The sequence below is a fragment of the Notechis scutatus genome, chromosome 2 (assembly GCF_049901735.1).
Source record: "Notechis scutatus isolate UNSWTSFEM ecotype Mainland chromosome 2, rNotScu1.2, whole genome shotgun sequence".
Taxonomy (NCBI): domain Eukaryota; kingdom Metazoa; phylum Chordata; class Lepidosauria; order Squamata; family Elapidae; genus Notechis; species Notechis scutatus.
This window is the reverse complement of record NC_142010.1, coordinates 153,080,793-153,101,149: the sequence shown is the minus strand read 5'-3', so window position 1 is coordinate 153,101,149 and position 20,357 is coordinate 153,080,793. Positions and strand designations below refer to the sequence as shown.

General features: G+C 39.9%; 1 protein-coding gene across 1 annotated transcript in view; it reads left to right on the top strand.

Moving 5' to 3' along the window:
* Window positions 1-20,131, top strand: part of PDZD4 (PDZ domain containing 4) — a 29,530-nt gene extending 9,399 nt beyond the window's left edge. The window contains exons 2-8 of the mRNA XM_087956861.1: window positions 3,328-3,599; window positions 4,360-4,450; window positions 6,838-6,936; window positions 11,520-11,582; window positions 11,860-11,961; window positions 15,287-15,397; window positions 16,240-20,131. Coding sequence (XP_087812987.1) covers window positions 3,328-3,599; window positions 4,360-4,450; window positions 6,838-6,936; window positions 11,520-11,582; window positions 11,860-11,961; window positions 15,287-15,397; window positions 16,240-17,574 — 2,073 coding nt within the window. The 3' untranslated portion in view covers window positions 17,575-20,131. The remainder of the gene's footprint in view (window positions 1-3,327; window positions 3,600-4,359; window positions 4,451-6,837; window positions 6,937-11,519; window positions 11,583-11,859; window positions 11,962-15,286; window positions 15,398-16,239) is intronic.
* Window positions 20,132-20,357: the final 226 nt, after the last annotated feature.

Below are 20,357 nucleotides of genomic sequence, written 5' to 3'. Positions count from 1 at the left end.
AGTCCGTGAACCACAATTTCTGGATAAGCAGAATATAAACTATCCACTGTAGCTTTTTCAACAAACTGATTAAAATCAACCATGGCTTCACAGTGAATGAATCAAGCTACTATCGCAGGCAGGTCCACCTAATAAATCAGTATAACTGTCAGCCACGGATGAACACCGTCTGCCTGATTAGGGAGATGCATTTGATTTGGAGTTTTCTCAAGAGGTCTGTCTAAACAGAAGTGTTGTTTGTGATAGATTTGTGTAACCGTTATTTGGGAAGAAAAATTGGACAGATTTCCTTTATCTCATTTGTGTGTTTATATTTGGCAGCAATAAGCACTTGTGCTAGATAGGGTAGAGTAGGGTTCTTGGCCATTTCAGAGGATGACGAAGATGGTGATGATGGCAATCCTAATGGATACTAACAAACCCCAGTGCAAGGAGATAGTGTTGGGTTTTGGTCTTACAGAAATGGGAAAGGTATGTTAGATGATCATATGCTGAATGATCTTTCAGGGGTGGTTCTCTGAATACTCAGAATGTAATGAGACCCATTTCTACTATACCAGGGGTCTCCAACCTTGGCAACTTTAAGACTTGTGGGTTTCAACTCCCAGAGTTCCTCAGCCAGCTTTTTAATTGGGAGGAATCTGGCTTCCCCATTGACTTTGCCTGTCAGAAGGTTGAAAGACATGGGTGGGCTGCTTACCAGTTCTCCCCAGTTTGGGCAAACTGGTAGTTCCGGCGATCAGTTGGCCCCGCCCACCCACACCTGCCCTAGTCTGTCCTATATTTCCATGTTTTGCAGAGCGGATTGCCGCGCGAATCAGCCGTTGTACTTACCGGGGCTGCAATCGGAAGTGAGTTTTAGAGCTGAAAACAGGCGGTTTTCAAACGTTGCGCGCACGGAAATCACACATTCACGAAACCAGTTGTTACACCGGTTGAATCCCACCACTGTTGCAAGAGGTGGTCACATGACCTCGGGATATTTCAACCATCATAAATATGAACCAGTTACCAAGCATTTGAATTTTGATCACGTGACGTGAGGATGCTGCAATGGTCATAAGTGGGGGGGAAATGGTCATAAGTCACTTTTTTCAGTGCTATTGTAACTTCAAACGGTGACTAACCAAAGAGTTGTAAGTTGAGGACTATCTTTATTGGGTGCATTCCCAATCTTTCTACAAAACAGGTTTTGATCAATTAGCCCCAAGTCTCATTCTCCCAGTAAGCACCACTTGAGCTGTGCTTTCATTTGGCACCAGAGGAGCAGCATTAAAGACCTATGAATGAGAGAACAGGCTCTGAGGTCCATTCTTAAACAAGACAGGGATCCTTTCTATGAGGACTGTTGTTAGCACTAAGCATGAGTAACTATTCTGACACTGCCTGTGTTTTTAGTAGTTGTACAACAATACAAACTGAACAGAGGCATTTTACAAAGTGGATTAGAACAATGTTTCTCAACCGTAATAACTTTAACACCCAGAAATCCGCAGCTGGCATGCCAGAAACACTGGTTTATAGGATAGAGGGAGACTTTTGGAAGGCAAAAACAAAATGTGCTTTTTAATGTGTAGGGTTACCTATAGAATTTCCAATACATGGTTTGCATCATGAGATACAGTGATAGAATTAATAGACTGTGAAGATGGCTCTTTCTCTAACATGCAAAAAAACCCTATGCAAGCTTTTTTAAATTAAAGAGTATTGAGCTTAATGAGCTTCCCTTCCCAGCCTCCGGTTTATTACCCATGAGAGTTAAGCCTATTTTTCAGATAGTTCTGAGGATAAAATTGGATCTATCCTTATATATGTTTTACTGAGTTTCTTGGTTTATGAATTGCCCATAATATTTAGGGACTCTCTCTATTACAGAAGCTGAGCACTGAATAAATAGATTCTCCTAATAATGGAGTCTGATCATACGTTTGTCTTTGTGCTTTTTGCATTTGAAACAAGATCTCAAAGGACTACTACATTTATATGAATAATAATTAGTGCATGTTATTGCCGCAGCTCCATTCTATATTACTATGAATGATTCCAGAAAGAGGAATTGCCAGACAAGTACATTTCTTCCGATACAATCCAGAAAAGTGACATTCCTAAACTGCAGGAGCTTCCTGTCTTTTAAAAGAACTCTCATACACCAATTTGTAATAATTTTCATGAAAGCTCATATAGCATTCTAGGATAAGAAGGAACTATAAAAACCATTAATTTTTAATTAATGCACTTAACCGTTATCATGCCAATTTTATTGTATCCTGTTTACAACTTCTTTGCTTTCTTGAAATAATGAATGATGACCAAACTGCCTGATTCAAAAATCTGTGTTTCTATTGCTAAAATGGGAAAATTGAATCATGTTAGTCTCTAGAATCTTGGCACCTAGTCGTCTAGGGTTAACCCATAAAACTGTAGCTCTGTATCTTTCCCAGTTTGGCACCCTAGGGATCTGTACAGTACAGTGTATGACTATCAATTTGGTGGTGATGCAAATTATAATCCAGGATCTCTGGAGAATATGACATTGTCAAATGCTAAAGTGGACTGAATGCTGGAATTCCATAATCACCTACTGTAAACAAATATAACTGGGATAACATGGATGTATTCTGGAGGGGCTGGGAATGTCTGAAGAGCAGCAGCTAGGAGTAAACCAGAGGTGAAGATTTTGTGGTACCATATTTAGAAATATGTGTGAAGATACCCCCCTCCCACAACACACATATATTCAAGATATATAATATACAAATCATGTCAAGTTATTTTGGCTCCTAGTGTAACAATTTTTCACTCTCCGTGGACATGAAAATACAATGATAATATCTTCAATAATTTAATGATCAGCTGCTCTTTTGTGACATTTGAAACCTGCTGTTAACCCAGCAGTCTCTCTTTGTCCATTGTTACAATGTGCTCTTGCAGCAGAGAATGGAGGAAAAGGCGAACTGCAATCCCCTTTTGGCAAATAAAATGGAGGCCAGTCTGCTGTTTCCTTCATACGGAAGAAAATATTTCCGTTAAAAAAAGGGGGGAAGCCATTTTGGGGAAGTTGCAAAACCAGTACTGTATGAATAAATACCTCAAGTCTAAAGATATCTGAGGATGACTTCACAGTGGACACATGAAGAAGAATTTAGAACAGGGTGTCCAACCTTGGCAACTTTAAGACTTGTGGACTTCAACTCCCAGAATTCCTCAGCCAGCAAAGCTGGCTGAGGAATTCTGGGAATTGAAGTCCACAAGTCTTAAAGTTGCCAAGGTTGGACACCCTGATTTAGAACGTTTTGACATCCGCTTTCTTTCTTCTTCCCGCTTCAGGTGAATGGCCGGGAACTGTCCCGTCTCTCACAGGAGCAGACGCTTGAGGCCCTCCGGTGCTCTAAGGAACCTCTGGTCATCCAGGTGTTGCGGCGCAGTCCTCGTAGCCGAGGTGGAGGTGGTGAGGGATCCACCTCTCAAGGAGAAATCACAACCCTGGTCGATAGTGGAACCCAGACCGACATCACCTTTGAACACTTAATGGATCTAGGCAGGATGCGGCCACCAAGCCCTCCGGCTGTGAGGATGGAACCCTATGGGTTGCCTGATCTGTAAGCATTACCCTGAGGAAGACACAATGTCGTCTCGTCTTCTTTATTTACCATTGATTGTACTTATATCTTGTACACTTCTGGTACAAGCCAGTCCAGGGTAGCCAATAATATCAATCTAGGAGATTAAAAACCTAACATGCATTAAATGCAGGTAGTTTACAACAATTCATTTGGTGACCATTCAAAGTTACAACAGCAATGAAAAAAGTGACTTACAACCCTTTTTCACAGTTACAACCTTTGCAGTTTTCCCATAATCATATGATCAAAATTCAGATGCTTGGGGACTGACTCGTATTTATGTCCTGGAGTCATGTGATCACTTTTGGGGACCTTCTGACAAGCAAAGTCAATGGGGAAGCCAGATTCACCTAACAGCCAGGTTACTAACATCAGCTGCAGTGATTCACTAAGGGAAGAAAGATCGTAAAATGGGGCAAAACTCACTTAACAAAAGTTTTACATAAATTTTGGACTCAATTGTGGTCGTAAGTTGAGGACTACCTATATATGAAAATATCAGACTAGTTATTGCATCTTTTCAGAAGTACAAAAAGTAAGCAATAGAATTTTTCCTTTCATATTGTCCTGTGAAAACCCTGGCTCTGTCTTACCTTTTCCTGTCTCCTTAAGTTTGTCACATTAAGTTCTGGTATCTGTTTGATGAAATTACACTTGATTGGAAAGAGCCTGGGAAAGTTCTAAGTAGGAAAGCGGAAAACTTACCTTCCTATCCTTTGTTCCTTCTTCTTCAAAGCCCCTCAATTGCTCATGAATATTATGACCCTGTGGAATTCATGGAAGGAGCTGCTCCAGAGGCTGAGAGAGCAGAAGACCTAGAATACGAGGTGAGAATGTGTTGAAACTGGAACGCCGTTTCAACTTTCTGGCTAGGGCAGGATTTTGGATTGCCATGATGTGTTTTCACATCAGAATAAATTCAGGTGTTTAAAATCAAAGCTAACGGCTAAAAACAACCAGCTTGGTTGATGCTTTGCTCAATAGGTCCCCAAATCCAGAAGAGACATTAGTGCAAAAAGTTTACAGTCATGTTTTTTTTCTAAAAAGGGTGAAGGTTGCACCTGGAAAATATTTAAAGATTGTTTACCAATGCCAAATATAGGGTAGTGCCTTCTTGTCATTGTGAGTGAACTTTGAAGGAAGGATGAAGGGCTTGCTTCACTTTGAACGAGGGGAGTAGCTTTCTCCTTCTGGTTGTGAACTCAACAGATGAGTGCCTTTAGAATTAGAGCCAAAAGGGTCAATAAAGGAGGAAACATGCTCAGGGGAAAGCCATGGTCTGAACAGGCAGCTTGCTATTTGTCTAGAATAATCTGATTAGAACTGAGATGCTCAGAGTTCACTTAGTATCCTAGAATCATGAGAAAGGAAATGGTGAGCTGTGGCAGAAGGCAGCAGGACACCAAGGGGTGGGCTGGAATTTTAAACACGGCTCCTCTTTTTGGAGGGAGACGTACTGAAACATTTTGTGGCAGATCCTCCTTACAGGTACTCCTCACATAACAATTGATTGCTTAGCAACCATTCAGATTTATGATAGACTTCCCCAGAGCTGCTTAAAACCCGTCTTTGAAGTTCCAATGGCTACATGCCCACACCACATACACATACACACACACATGCACATCAGAGGTGGCATTCAGCAGGTTCCGACCAGTTCTGGAGAACCTATAGTGGAAATTTTGAGTAGTTCGGAGAACCGACCAATACCACCTCTGACTGGAGATTTTACAGTCTCCTTCCCCTGCCACGCCCACCAAGCCACGCCCAGAGAACCAGTAGTAAAAATATTTGAATCCCGCAGGTGCAAACACATGTACACACACTATGGCCATGTGAACACATGTTGTGCCCTTGGCTCACATTTATGGCCATTTGCGATGTTCCAGAGTCACATGACTGCGATTTTTGGCAGGTTTTGGTGTTAATTTCCAATTTCCGGCAAAAAAACACCCGTTGGTGAAAATGGGTTCACTTAATAATCACTGGGTTCTTTTAGCAGCCTCCATGTTTGATTAACAAGAAATATGACAGAACATTTAATGTCTTAATCTAATTTCCGCATGTAACGCTGGTGCTTAGTAGTTTCCCTGTTGATGGCCCACTGAATGCCGCTGAAAAACAGTACATCTGAAGTGACACAAAGGTGGTGGGTTTGCTATTCACACATTCGTTCATAAACACTCAGCTGAGATCACAGCCATCGAGTGCTGAGTATGCTTGTGTGAAATGAGCCCTATTTAGCCATATCTAAGTCACTTGGAGTGGCTGGGAAATCCACATTTTTTTTATTATTATTTTGAGTTCAAAGAGCTATAAGAGTAGGTCCAGAAACATAGAGGTACCCTTGCATTTTGGATTTTTTTTTTTTTAGAAAAAGCAAAATACAGGTAGTTTTGTAACCATTCATTTAGCGACTGTTCAAAGATAACAATGGCACTGAAAAAAGTGACTCATGACCTGCCCTTGCACTTATGACCCTTGAAGTTTCCCCATGGTCACTTGACCAAAATTTGGATGTTTGGCAACCAACATTTATTTAGGATGATTGCAATGTCCCAGGGGCCATGTGATCACCATGTTTGACCTTCACCAGCCAGCTTCCAATGAACAAAATCAATGGAGGAAGCTGGATTCACTTAATGACCACGATTCACTTAACAACTATAATGATTTGCTAACGACCATGGCAAAATAGTCAGGCTTGACTCACTCAATAACCACTCTTCTTAGGAATAAAAATTCTGGTCCCAATTGTGGTCATAAGTCAAAGGCTACCAAGCAGAAGCAAGAAATCTTTTAGTTGCTTGAATGTGCCTACTTTGCACTGTTTATTGCAGAGATAACAGATAAGCACATCACCAAATTTTGGCAGAAAAACTAAAGAATTCTCTGGAGTTACAGGGCTGCAGGCAGCTCACAAGTTATGAGTTGCCCATCTACTTCTATCTTATGAGTGGGTGAATTTTTTAAAAAAGAATAATAATGCCTGCAGAAGACCTAACTTTGGTTTTTTGAGTATATATGGCGGAAAGACAGCCAAACAGAGCCAATTCAATGAGATCTGGAACTTCTAGTCAACTGACTGTATGAAGTATTAAGAATCAGACTAAGTTCTTACTGAAGGAATCTTTTGTTCCAGGGCATCTTAGGAGAGGCAGATGGATTGCTAACACTGGGTGATCTTTGTCTGGCGTTTCTCTCTGTCTTACAGGAGGTGGAGCTGTACAAATCCAGTCACCGGGATAAGTTGGGCCTGATGGTTTGTTATCGAACTGATGATGAGGACGATGTAGGCATCTACGTTGGAGAGGTGGGGTCAGGGGCAGTGTTTAAAGGGGTGCAGTAGTTTAGGCTAAATGGGGGAAAGAGACGTGTGGGGATTCCATGTATATAAGAACTGATAAGAGTTCCTGATTTTCTGTTCTTGCTTCAACAGCAAGAAATATTAATTTTGTGTAGGAGTGTGTTCTGTGTATGAAGGTGGTTACTACTGGAGATAGCAGAAGCCTAGACTCAAAGTTGAAGTTATGATGAAATCTAGACTATTTTCATTGAGGAAGGAGGAATGTGTTAATTTTATAGAGGCTTCCTTCTTAATGAAATAGGAATTTTACATCTGTTTAAGACTACTAAACCGTAAAGAGCTGCAAAACTCCAGGTGACCACTAGATGGCAGAAAGGAGACACAGTCCATTGTTGTTGTCATCTAGTGGTCATTTTGAATAGTGCAACCCAGATTAATTCAATTTTGGTGATTTTCTTTGGGATTATGGCTTGCTCTCTCTATTCTCGGGACCCTTGCAGTTGTTATTTGCAATCTTTTTTTAAAAAATCACAATGTTATGGTTTTCAATGTCATCACTAGTTTTACCACAAATCAACATTTCAGGAACATTTTTTGATTAAAATCCAACAGCTATTCAATTTGTAGCATTCCATACCAGCCGTCTCTGTAAATAGACATAAATCAATAAAAAAATCAATACTCTTTGAAGTACCACAGTAGATCTCCAGTGCATTGTGGAATTTTTCCAACAATTGAACTTGATATAAATATATATTTAAGATAGAGATTGGATTTGCAAGACATTTGTCTTCAAGTCACTTATTTATTGACACTGTCCTACCAAATCCATACCGAGCATATTTTGCTCCTTCCTCCTCACAGCTTGAAGGGATAGTTTAGGGCCAGAGGTGCCGACCATCCCAAGGTAAGTTTCCTGGCCAAATAAGCATTGAGCCCAGGTACCGTTGGCCCAATCTGCAATGGTAGTAAATAGCTTCTGATCTGAGGTCAACTTTTTATATATATGTCATTTTTATTGAATATGTTTATATGAATAAAAGATAAACATGAAACATAAAAGAAAGCTAAGAAAAAGATAAAATGGGAAGCCACTACAGATAAAGAAAAAAAGAAATTGATAACTACAGAAGCGACGTCTGATCTTCATTACAGAAATTACAAACAACCATATTACCACTCCTCCCTCTCTCGAAGGTTACATTACATGGTTCCTCTCTATCCCGTATTCAACCCATTTTAGTCAGCAAATCCAAAAATCACTATTTCTTTTCTGTTTAATTTTCAGCAAAAAGTCCATTAATGTTTCTGTCTTTTATAACATGATTTATTGTTTTATCCCTGATCAAACAGGTCAATTTTGCCATTTCTGCAAATTCTCCCATATTCACAATTCATTCTTCTATTGTGGGTATTTTAATACTTCTTCAATGTTGTGCATATAATAGTCTTTCTGCAGTTACCATATGCAAAACCAATCTTCTATGAGTCTTTTGTAATTGGTTATCCATAACTCCCAATTAAAAAAATTAGTTTCATCTGAATATTGATCTTTAATATTCTTTGTATCATCATATGTATTTGAATCCAGTATCCTTTTTCTTTTTCACATTCACTATGCATGGAAAGTTAAAATGTCCATGTTTTTCACATTTCCAGAATTGACTAGAAGTACTTTTATATATTTTAGATAATTTCTACGAAGTCATATATCAGTACTACATCATTTTATAGAAATTCTCTTAAGCTATAACACACTCTGAATTTCAATTCTTTTAACCATATTCTGTCCCCCATTCATCCATCGGTGAACTATAACCAAAACTCTTAGGCCATATCATCATGAATCTTTAACTTTTTCTTCTGTGTCAAACCTCAACAAAGTTTATACATTTTAACAATCACATGTTCATTATTTGTACAGTTTGAGTTCAAATATTGTCTTATGTTGTTCAGTTCCAGTTACCTTTCTATATTCTTTTTCCCAATTGTGCATAAGAAAATAATTGAAAATTAAATCACTCTGCAGTCATTTAACAAAACCAACTTATTCTCCTTCTTAACAAATTTAAACAATCTTTTTTTCCATGGAGGTATGTATTATTTATTTAATTAGTTCAAAAGTACTTTAACAAACAATATTCCAAATTCAGCTATTCCCTTAATTCATTTTAAACTTTCTTAGCACATTTGGCAAACATTTTGCTATTAATTATTTTAAATTCCATATAATTATTTCTTTACTTTTTATTTTAATCTTTTGGGTTGGAGATACACTTACCAGGTAGTTTATGTATTCTGCTGCTTTCAAGATCTCTATAGCATTTATATTTCCCTCCACCCTTATATTCTCTAGAAAGTAGAGTTGGTAGAATGTCCTTTAGCAGGCTCCATTTGAGATTCTGGCTTTATCTGGAAAACAGGTGGGCATTCTCACAGCTTTTTTTGTCCACAAAAACTCCCTAGGTCTGGGCCCACTATCTAGTTGGCAATCTTTGCCTCAGATAGTCCCAATAATACGAAGGTGTGTTAATCTGCCATTTCTCCATCTCTCTGGAACCTGGATTTTCTCCTATTGTTTCAAACCTCATGTTGTGAGAAGTAAGCAATGGGGTACCACAAGGTTCCATCTTGGGCTCAGTACTCTTCAATATCTTCATAAATGACTTAGATGACGGACTAGAAGGAGAACTTACCAAATTTGTGGATGATACAAAGCTGGTAGGAATAGCCAACACCCTAGATGATAGGCTAAAGATCCAGATGGATCTTGACAGACTTGAACATTGGGCCTTATCTAACAAAATAAAATTCATGTAGAGAAAAGTAAAGTCCTACGCTTAGGCAAGAAAAACCAAAAGTACACATATAGACTGGGTGAAACCAGGCTTAATAGCAGTGACAATGAGAGGGATCTTAGAGTCCTAGTGCAGCATTCACCAACCAGTGAGTTGCAGCCCACTGGTGGGCCGTGAGAAAATTTTGGTGGGCCACAGAGAAATCTCACCCCCAGAGCAACCCCCCAAAGCAATTAAACCCAGGCTGTGTAGAAACACAAGGCTGTGCAGCTCACGTGGCCCGTGGGAACCCTCCCCACCTACTCACTCCTTACCCGGCACACTTGCCTGCTAAATTGCTATTTTTCCTTTTTCCGACCATCATCTGTTCTGCTGTGCTGGGAGATTTAGATGAGCTAGGAAGTAGGAAATGGTTGGATTTCTTACTTTCTAGCTAGTCTTTAGATATTCAGCTCTGCTTTTAAGCACAGCCGAACCTCCCTTAGGACTGAAGGTTCTATTATTCAGTGCAGACTCAACGGCAAGCAAATTTGACAGACTGAGCTAGCTGATGGCAGATAGATAGATCACTGAATGATTCTGTGAGCAACTCAATCTGCCTGCCTGCTTTGGGGTAAAAGTTGCTTTTTTATATATAAAAAATTCAATATTTACATACATGGTGTGTTGTGAGTTAATTTTGTGAGTTTGCTTGCTAGCAAATTTTGTGTGATAGACTGACCTAGCCAATGGCAGATAGATAGATAGATCTCTGAATGAATCTGTGATTCTGTGAGTAACTCAATTTGCCTGCCTGCTTTTCCTGATTTTGGGTAAAAGTTGCTTTTTTTATAAAAAAATCAATATTTATATAAATATTTATAATATTTACATACAAGCCATGCCCAGCCAGTCACATGACCAAGCCACACCCACAAATTAGGCCACGCCCACAGAACCGGTTAGTGGTCCCTGGGATTTAAAATTATGAGTTTGGTGGTCCCTGAGGTCCAAAAGGTTGGCGACCCCGTCTTAGTGGACAACCAATTAAATATGAGCCAACAGTGTGCAGCTGCAGCCACAAAAGCCAATGCAATCCTGTTGCATTAACAGAGGGATACAATCAAGATCAAGTGAGGTATTAATATCACTCTATAAAGCCTTAAAGTAAGACCACAACCTAGAATACTGCATCCAATCTTGGTCATCACACTATAAAAAAGATGTTGAGTGAAAGAATGCAGAGAAGAGCAACCAAAATGATTAGGGGAGCGGGGGCTAAAACATAAATGAACGATTGCAGGAACTGGGCTTGGCTAGTCTAGTGAAGAGAAGGACCAGGGGAGACATGATAGCAGTCTTCCAATATTTGAGGGGCTGCCACAGATAGGAGGAGATCAAACATTGCCTAATGGAGAATGCCAATACATCTGGAAGAATGCATATGTCCTCTTTCTGTATTTATGATTCCTTATCCTTTTGACTTGTTCTGGAAAGGAAAACTTACAGATAAAAGACTGATGTTTATTAACTTTTGTAAAACAGGGCACTTGACCATGTTGGGATGCTAGGGTTCCTTGGTTCTCTACTCAGTACTTAAAATGGGGATTAGCTATAGGCGTCTAGATGGGTATCTAGGGGTTGCTAGACATGGTCTATGATGAAAAATTATATTTACATTACATTTCAGTAACACATGAATGGTTACTAGCTATCCAGCCCAGATTCAAGGTTAGTCAGTTCTCATGGTTACCAACCCACAGTTGGTAAAAAGCCCTAACAGTTCTCCTAATCTGATTTCTCTTCTACTAGGTCAGTCCCAATAGCATTGCAGCCAAGGATGGACGAATTCGGGAAGGTGATCGCATTGTCCAGGTGAACATTAAGGGAAATAATTTGGAGGGGAGGATGCTGTAGATTTTAAAAAGGACAGCTTAATATAGCCCTCTCCAACTCATAGTAGACTATAACTCCCATTGTACCCAATCAGCACAACATTGGCTTGCTGGCTTGAACTGTTGCAGATCATAATCCAAGATAACGGGAGAAGATTCAGTTTGGGAAGGCTGGCTATATTGTATTGATTTATTCATTTAATTTGGTATGCCATCAGCCATCAACTTGTTTTTCTATACATTTTCTTCACTTTTAGATTAATGGCATGGAGGTACAAAACCGAGAGGAGGCTGTAGCAATCCTTACGCAGGAGGAGCGAACAAACATTTCTCTGCTGCTGGCTAGGCCTGAGACTGAGGTGGGAAGCGCTTAGATGCAGTTCACGGGTAAAAGAAAAGGGGAAGCAGGGGAACTGGGTTGTAACTCAGATGGAGAACACGTGTAGTGTATGCACGGAGGAGCCAGAGCTTAGAACACACATAGTCCCCCCCCCTTAACATCCATTCATTCCGCTACTATTTGAAGTAACAATGCTCCGAATGAAGGGTACTTATGACAGTTCCTCATAGTTTTGGCCGTCCCCACGGTAACACAATCATGATAGCTGCTTTGGCTGTGTGATACAGAGGGGCATATATGAGATAAAGAGCTCTTCGGAGTATGGCAAGGGGGAAAAAGAGTTCCTTCCCATTTGTTCACTTCTGTGAAACGCTAGGGAAAGGCCTTCTCACTTCCTGTTGACTTGGACTGAAAACAGAGTGGAAGAGATCCCCAGATCTGTCCTTATTTTACAGTAATAAGTGGAGGAGGGGCAGGTGGGATCTGCACAAGAGAAGAAGGGAAATCCTAGTTACCCCAATCCTAAACTTGCTTCTGCAATTCACTTTTTCCCCTGTCCCCAGTCATTTTAGTGAATTTTCCCACACCTTTGTCCAATTGCTGGAAACCAATTTAGCACATGAGATAATGAACAATTCATTTTACAAATTGTACTTATTTTAAAAATATTTTTGTAATACATTATACAGTATTACTATCATGCATTCTTATGAAGGGGCTTCTTCCATCAAGGAAGCAAGGTTTGCATTATCCTTAATATTGCATGTACACGATTGTAATTTTTTCAGTTGTATTAAGAATTATATTAGTCAAATCTAAGAACCTAATACAAAAATACATTTATGAAAAGAAACAGAAAAAATATTAAAAACAGGAAAAAAAAGTCCCCAAAAGGAAGTAGTAAGAAACATAACTTCTGCCTTCATTTCCAGCAAATATATTCAACATTAACTTACCACTCTTATAATAAAGCCAAATGCAACTTCATTTCATACCTCACCCTGTTTTCTATAAACTTATCTGTAAATCTTCAGTTATTATTATTAAATCTTCAGTTATTATGGTCCAATAAAAATAAAACAGAAATACCAAAAGCATTATATAGTCCCCCTTTCCATTTAATTTAATCCCCTTCATCCTTCTCTTTAATAATCAAAATCTAATCTCAACTAACAAAAAAACTGCAAAAAATTAAACATTATTGAACATTACAGAAATGGTAACCCCCTTATTTACCTATCAAAATAATAATGTAGATATTGCAACTCATCCATTACACCCAGGTAAGCATCCCTCCCCCAAAACCCAATCCAATCAAAGTTAATCATTATCACCACAGATGGCAACTCATTTATCCATATTCAAATAAACCAATTGTTCATATTTTTTTCCGTCCTGCCCCTCCTTAAGTCCCATAAATAAAATTATGTTTTCTTCTATTATCTTTATCTGTTATTTTAAAATTCTTGTCATCTTTATCCAAGTCCATTTATAATTTCCAGCAGGTCTCGTATCTTTTAATTTAAACAAATTGCTCTTTTGATATATTATTTGTATATCTTTTAAATTTTTTTACATGATCGTCCAATTTCATTTGTAAATCTAATATTTCAATCTCTTTTTTGTTTTTATAAGCTATGATTTTAAGACCATCTTAAGATCCAATTTGGTTATTTTCAAAGGAACTTGTTTGTCTTTCTATAACTTTTGGTTCTGGTATAGAGTTAAAAAGCTCAAGTACGTCTTGAGTCCACAGAACAAACATTTCCTTTAAAGTAGCCATCTTCTGCTCTCTATTAATCAACCTTCAATTCCGTATTCATCAACAAGACAATTTTTTCCGATGCCAGAGGATTTTTCCAATTAACTTCAAAGTCTTTATTTAAATCAATTTCTTCCAAAGTCTTAGCATTTAAAATCCTGCCAAAACCAACTTGCTAATCATCCCTTTCCTGTGTATTGCAAAAAACAACAAAAAATAAAGATCGTATAAAACTGGAAACACATTTTTTTTAAAGGATTGAAGGGAAATTACCCAGTGATTGGCAAACTTGCAGTACCAAAGGTTTTTCAATCTCTGGTTGAATAATAATTAATTAAATAAACAATAAAGGAGGAAAAAAGCTCCAAAGTGATTTTAAAAATTAGATTTAGTTGAGTCTTGAGTCCACGAAAGGCTGCATTTATAGCTCAGAGCATGATGAAAACTGTGACTCCCAGCTGAGACCATTGGTTTCTGCCATCCACTCTCTGAAAACAGTTGTTCGGAGTACATAGATAGATAGATAGAATTCTTTATTGGCCAAGTGTGATTGGACACACAAAGAATTTGTCTTGGTGCAAATGCTTTCAGTGTACATAAAAGAAAAGATACATTTGTCAAGAGTCAAGGATCATCAGGTACAACACTTAATGGTCACAGGGTACAATAAACAATCAAATCATACTAGGAAACATATGGGTAATCTCCAAATCCATTTTGATGAGAAACCCTTGATGAGCACAATTCTAAAACTACGGTAGCAACCTGCCCATTTACCTGTCATGCCACCCAGCGCACATTTTATTGATTTGGTCATCAGAATCCCATTGGACAGTTCATCAAATGTTTTGCTGAAAGTAAGACATATTACTTATCCCTGTTTCAACAGCCTGCTAAACAAGTTACCGGTAGCTAATCACAAAGCGGAAAAAAAAGCTAATTTGGCGAGATAACTTGTTACATGCAAATTCTTCAAAATTTATTTATGAAAATGATGACAAACCATGGGGAAATTATTGAATAGTTTTGGAGCTGGAAGATTAATTGCAAATAATCAATTGCATTTAAATTAATTTAGATTTATCCTTTGACAGAGACCAGCTTCATTTATTTTTTTACATGTTTGAAGAACAATCCATAGCACACCGCTCAAAGCCCAAGTATGATATTGTCTACACAAATGTTGGTTCATGGGGCCTAAATGCAAATAAGAAAAGGATTTGAATTTAGATTTCAATTGTCAATTGTCCTGATGCTATTTTTGGAAAGTGCATTTGGCAAGGGAACCTCTGTTTTTATTCTTAGTGTGAATTGTAGTACTTGCCTGATTTGAAGAGGGAAGAAAAACCTTTAACAAGGGAATTTCACAAGTACTTGAAATGAAATGAGATTAGAAATTAAATGCATCATACAATCTGGGTAAAATATGTTTCTGTATTGGTTGTTCTTAGTAGCTACTAGAGTACAGGCTAGTAGCAAATAATCAAGCTGATGAAGATTGGGCACCTTGAAAGAACCTGGGATGGAAAATAGAAACTGGAATTCCTGGCCTTTTTCATTCTGACTGTGTTCACCATTCCAGCTGTCCAAACGTTGGAAGGACAGTGACCGTGAGGATTTCTTAGATGACTTTGGTTCTGACCATGAAGCTGGAATAAAACCACAACGGCTGCTTTCTCCCGCAGGCCAGCAGGTATGTGGCTTAGAAGTGGAAGTTAACTAGTCCACAGTAAGGTTCTGCTCCCTTGCCTTGCCTGCATGACTTCTCCGTAGGAATGTGATCGTCCCTTTTTTTTCAATGTATGAAAAGGGCCAGCAGCGTTATCAATTCTGCTCACTTCCACTTGTTTGCTCTTTGACTGGTACACCAAAAAAGGAGGTTGAGATCTTCTGGCAGACTATTGGATGATTTGTAGCAAGCCTACAAAAAAATCTGGTTGTTTGAAAATACATTCAATTGCCATGACAATCATAACTGCCCCCTGTACACCCACTTGTATACAGTAATATTTAGTTAGGGTGCGTGAAGGAAAGTAACTCAGATGTATATGGAATGTTGTGTGTATAAGGTCACCTCAGTGTATAGATCGTAGGATGCAGTGGGGAATTGATTATCTCCCAAAGCACAATTTCTCATCTGACTTAACTAAATGCAAAATAGATTGTGGAAGCCTAAACTGGGCCCTGAGCTGCATTAATTTCAGCCCGGGACTTGCCTAATGGACTGTTTTTGTCATTCATCTCTTTTTGTTGTGAGATGAAAGGGGCCAGAGAAGCCTTTGTAGTTAAAAAAGACGAGATGAATAGGAAGAAAGCCCTGGCAGTGCTTTTGTGGTTGTCCCTATCTTGGTAAAGGGAGTGAAATCTTTCATCCATTTTCTTGTTACACAAAGACCCCCTCAGTCTTTGCCAAATTCAAATCTAAGAGTTTCACTGCGAGGGTCAAAGGCTGGCATAAAAGTGTCAGATAGGAAATTCTGGGCCAAAATCTAGAGATGATCTCCCTGAATGGTGCTCTATCCCTCTTTATCTTAGGAGGAACCACTGCAAGAAAAACCTTCTGGGGATGCAGCCACACCTCTGACTAACAGCCAGGAACTGGACAGTGGAGTTGGCCGGACAGATGAAAGTACCCGCAACGAGGAGAGCTCTGAACATGACCTGCTAGGAGATGAAGCGCCTAGCGCTGCCAACACGCCAGGCAGCCTGCGCAAATTTGGACCTAGCCTCCAGCCTCGGGACTTCCATTATAGCATGGACTCCCTCCTGGCAGGGGAGCTTCCTAGTGCTGTGGGCACAGACCTGATGCCAGGACTTACCGATGAAGAGTATGAACGTTACCGTGAGCTGCTGGAGCTCAAGTGTCATCTAGAGAATGGCAATGAACCAGGGTTAGTGAGCGCTGCCCTGGATGTCAACCGCAATGAGGTGGCTCTGCTAGAAGAGGAGCTTCGCCACCTGGAGTTTAAGTGCCGCAACATCTTGCGAGCACAAAAGATGCAACAGCTCCGCGAACGTTGCATGAAGGCCTGGCTGCTCGAGGAGGAAGGGCTGTATACTTTGGAAGGGGAACCTAAGAAGCACGAACTGTCAGACATCACTGAACTGCCAGAACGCTCAGATAAGGACAGCACAAGTGCTTACAACACTGGAGAAAGTTGTCGAAGCACCCCCTTACTGGAAAGCCCCTTGCGTCGCTTGGCTGAGAGCCCCAATCTCAACCGCACAGCTCCTCCTTCCCCTCCACACCCTAAGTTCCGCCGGGAAGAACGGGTGCGGCGCAGCCCCAAGGCAACTGGGGAAAGCAGCCCTTATTTGAGTCGACGTCAGCGGGAAGAGCTACCTGCTCCTATCAGCCCCATGAGCTTAGCCAGCATTTGCAAGGACTCGCTTGGGAGCAAAGCAGAACCCCGCATGGAGTGGAAAGTGAAGGTCCGTAGTGATGGCACTCGCTACGTGGCCAAGAGACCGGTGAGGGACCGGCTCCTTAAAGCCAGGGCCATGAAGATCCGCGAGGAACGCAGCGGCATGACGACAGATGATGATGCGGTCAGTGAGATGAAGATGGGACGTTACTGGAGCAAAGAGGAACGGAAGCAGCACTTGATTCGAGCTCGTGAGCAACGGAAACGCCGCGAGTTTATGATGCAGAGTCGGCTGGAGTGCCTGAGAGAAAGGGAAGGAAGTGAAGCTCGAGGGGTTTCTGGCGAAGTCAACATCTTGGCACTGAGCCATCGTAAAACCATGAAGAAACGGAGCCGACGTATCTTGGACAACTGGATTACCATCCAAGAAATGTTGGCTCATGGCACTCGCTCAGCAGATGGCCGCAGAGTTTACAACCCACTGCTTTCAGTCACTACTGTTTGAGTGTATAGGAAAGACAACTGGAGGGAAGCTGCACCATTGTCTCCTGGCCAGACTGGAGAAAGTAGAATAAACACAGCTGTTTTCTCCTTGATTAATAGAACGACTGCTATTTGAACATACTTGGGACCTTTTACTATTTGTACTCCGTGGGCTCAAAGAGCCTTCCTCTCTAAACCAAATTTAGAGTGTGACAAACCCAGCATCCCTTCCTGCCTTAAGGACCAGGGGGCAAAATAGGCCACCAAGCCTCTACCATAAGGAGCCTGCTAGGGAGTAAAGTCTGTTTTCCTGATGTGTGCACCATCTGTATTGAAGGCAATTGTACAAGTCTGTTGTCCCCTTTCACTTATGGGAAAGCTTTTGCTAAACTTGGTCCATGCCAATCCCATCCTGAAGCACAAAGAACCAATTCTCATCTATAGACACTGTGCAGAGCACAAGAAAAAGAGGCTCATCCCCATCAACAGGACCAATGAACCCTTCCTGTCTTCCCAAATTGGGATGTTGTGACATTTTTCTTCTTTCTCTCTTTCCTCTTTTGTGATTGTGATTTTACATTTTTTAAATTTCTCCCAGGATGGAGGTCCGAGCCCTGGAGGCTCAATCCACAAGTGTCCAAGTGCTCCCTTCCTGCATTTTCTACCATGTCACTGCCCTTCCCTCCCAGCTCAGGAAGAGGCAGTAGCTTAGCATAGGGAGGTTTAGCAAAGGAAAGCTTGTAGCAAACCTTGTACCTGAGGCTGAAATTGCGTTGTTACAATAAAATAAAAATAAAAAAAATGTTTTTATCCATTGAAACCAAGTTACACAAATTATCAGCATAAACACTTTTGAATCTGGGGCTGGCTGCCTAAAATTAGTAAAACCGTTCATGCTGTAGGACATCTCTAGAATATAGTCAGCATGTATGTGGAAAGACAGCATTGCCAATAGGCGTTTGTGGGAAGACAGATGGTACCATAACAGCAACAGGAGTGGAAAGTGGTGAAAATGTTAGTTCACAGTACACAGCAGCTAACTTGTATGACAAGCTTAGTTAAAACTCAAGCACCTTAACACAAGCACATTAATCCATTTTCCAAGTTTACATCATATGCTGAAGTGTCATAAAGTAATCCCAACAATTGGGAGTCTATATTATTAGGGTACAATGTGAATCCAGAAAATCGGTTTACAGATTGCACTCCTTCAGGTTGACCAACCTGAACTTTCCCAGTTACAAGCTCTCTTACCCATCAAAAACAGGGAAAATATGGAAAATCTTTTCCATAGGTGTCCTGACCTCACCTACTTAATATCATTACCAGCAATGTCCACCCAAAACACATTGATTCACAAGCCAGCAAGGGATTATTTGCCTCACATTACATAATTGCTCAAGCCATTTTAATAAAACTTTGTGATTATGAATCTCATGCTTTATTAAATAAAAATGGATTGAACAATTAATGTGAGGCAAGCAACCTTTTTTTAAAATTACAAGCATTTTTGTAAAATTACACTGGTGTGATCCAGAGTTCATGGACTAGAAGTGGTTACGGTCAGAGTTCAAATTAAGCCAATATCAAATAAACCAAATATCTTAGGATATGTACTGTGTGAATTGGGTCACTTCTGAGACATACTAGTAGAATTTCTGAAACCCTAGTCATCAAACATGTTCATATTTTCTGAATATCCTCCATTATCATAAAAAACATGCATGAAGTCTTAGTCTGGATCAATCACATCTCAAAAAGGACTCAAGTAATGAATTGGGATATATCCCCGACACTTGTTATACCCTTGAAAAAGTACCACCCAGCTGTATGCTGGATGAACCAAAGGCTTTGCTTGGCTATTGAATCTAATTTAGGATAATTTTAGATAATGGCAAAATTTACAATTTTAAAATACAGGACAGTGACCAAAAGAGAACAGTAGTGAAGATACTCCAGTATTTCCACATCAGCATCTTTATATTAGTATTAGCTTTTATATTGCATCATACAATATTGCATATTGTATTTTGTTCTTCTATAAACTCTGGAATCATTTTGCATGTAGCCCCATCACCATTGCCTGTTCCATTTAAAGAAAGTCCTTGCTTGGTGACTGCCTTGGCAGCAACTGTCCGCAGTTACAATCGTGATGAAAAAGTAACTTTGTAACCAATGACCATATTTACAATCTTTGCAGTTCTGAAAAACAAAGGAAAGCTGAAAACACAATCACATGACTATTCATTTAGTGAGCACTTAACCACCTAGTACTTGATCCTGGCTGTGGTTGCTAAACAAGGAATACCTATATTAGAGGAGACAAGTAGACAGAGAAATAAATATGGTCTGTAAAACTAACCTGAATTTGACTTCAACCCTGGTTCAGATGCAGACTGCAGCAACTAAAAATCTGACTGGATTGCAGAAATAGCAAATGTTACAAATATAAGGATAACCATGCATTCTATGTAACTGATTTCCCCCTTATAATCTGGGATGAATAAAACTTTAGAGAAATGAGATAATCCCACCCTGGCTGCAGTGGCTTATAATTACAGTGCAGTATAATTACTGACTGCACCCAGAGATGCATTGCTTAATGGGAGTAAGGCAAAGGAAAATGGACTTTAGGAGCAGTTAACTCAGGAGCAGGTCAGCCCATCAGCCATCACAGCCAATCCGTAATATTAAGCCAGCCACAATTCAGAACGTTAGCTTGGCAAAGTATGCACCTTGAGGGTATGTGTGTGTCCTCTGCTTCTTTCCAGGACTCCAGTTCCATGGAAAGCATGTTTTATTGCT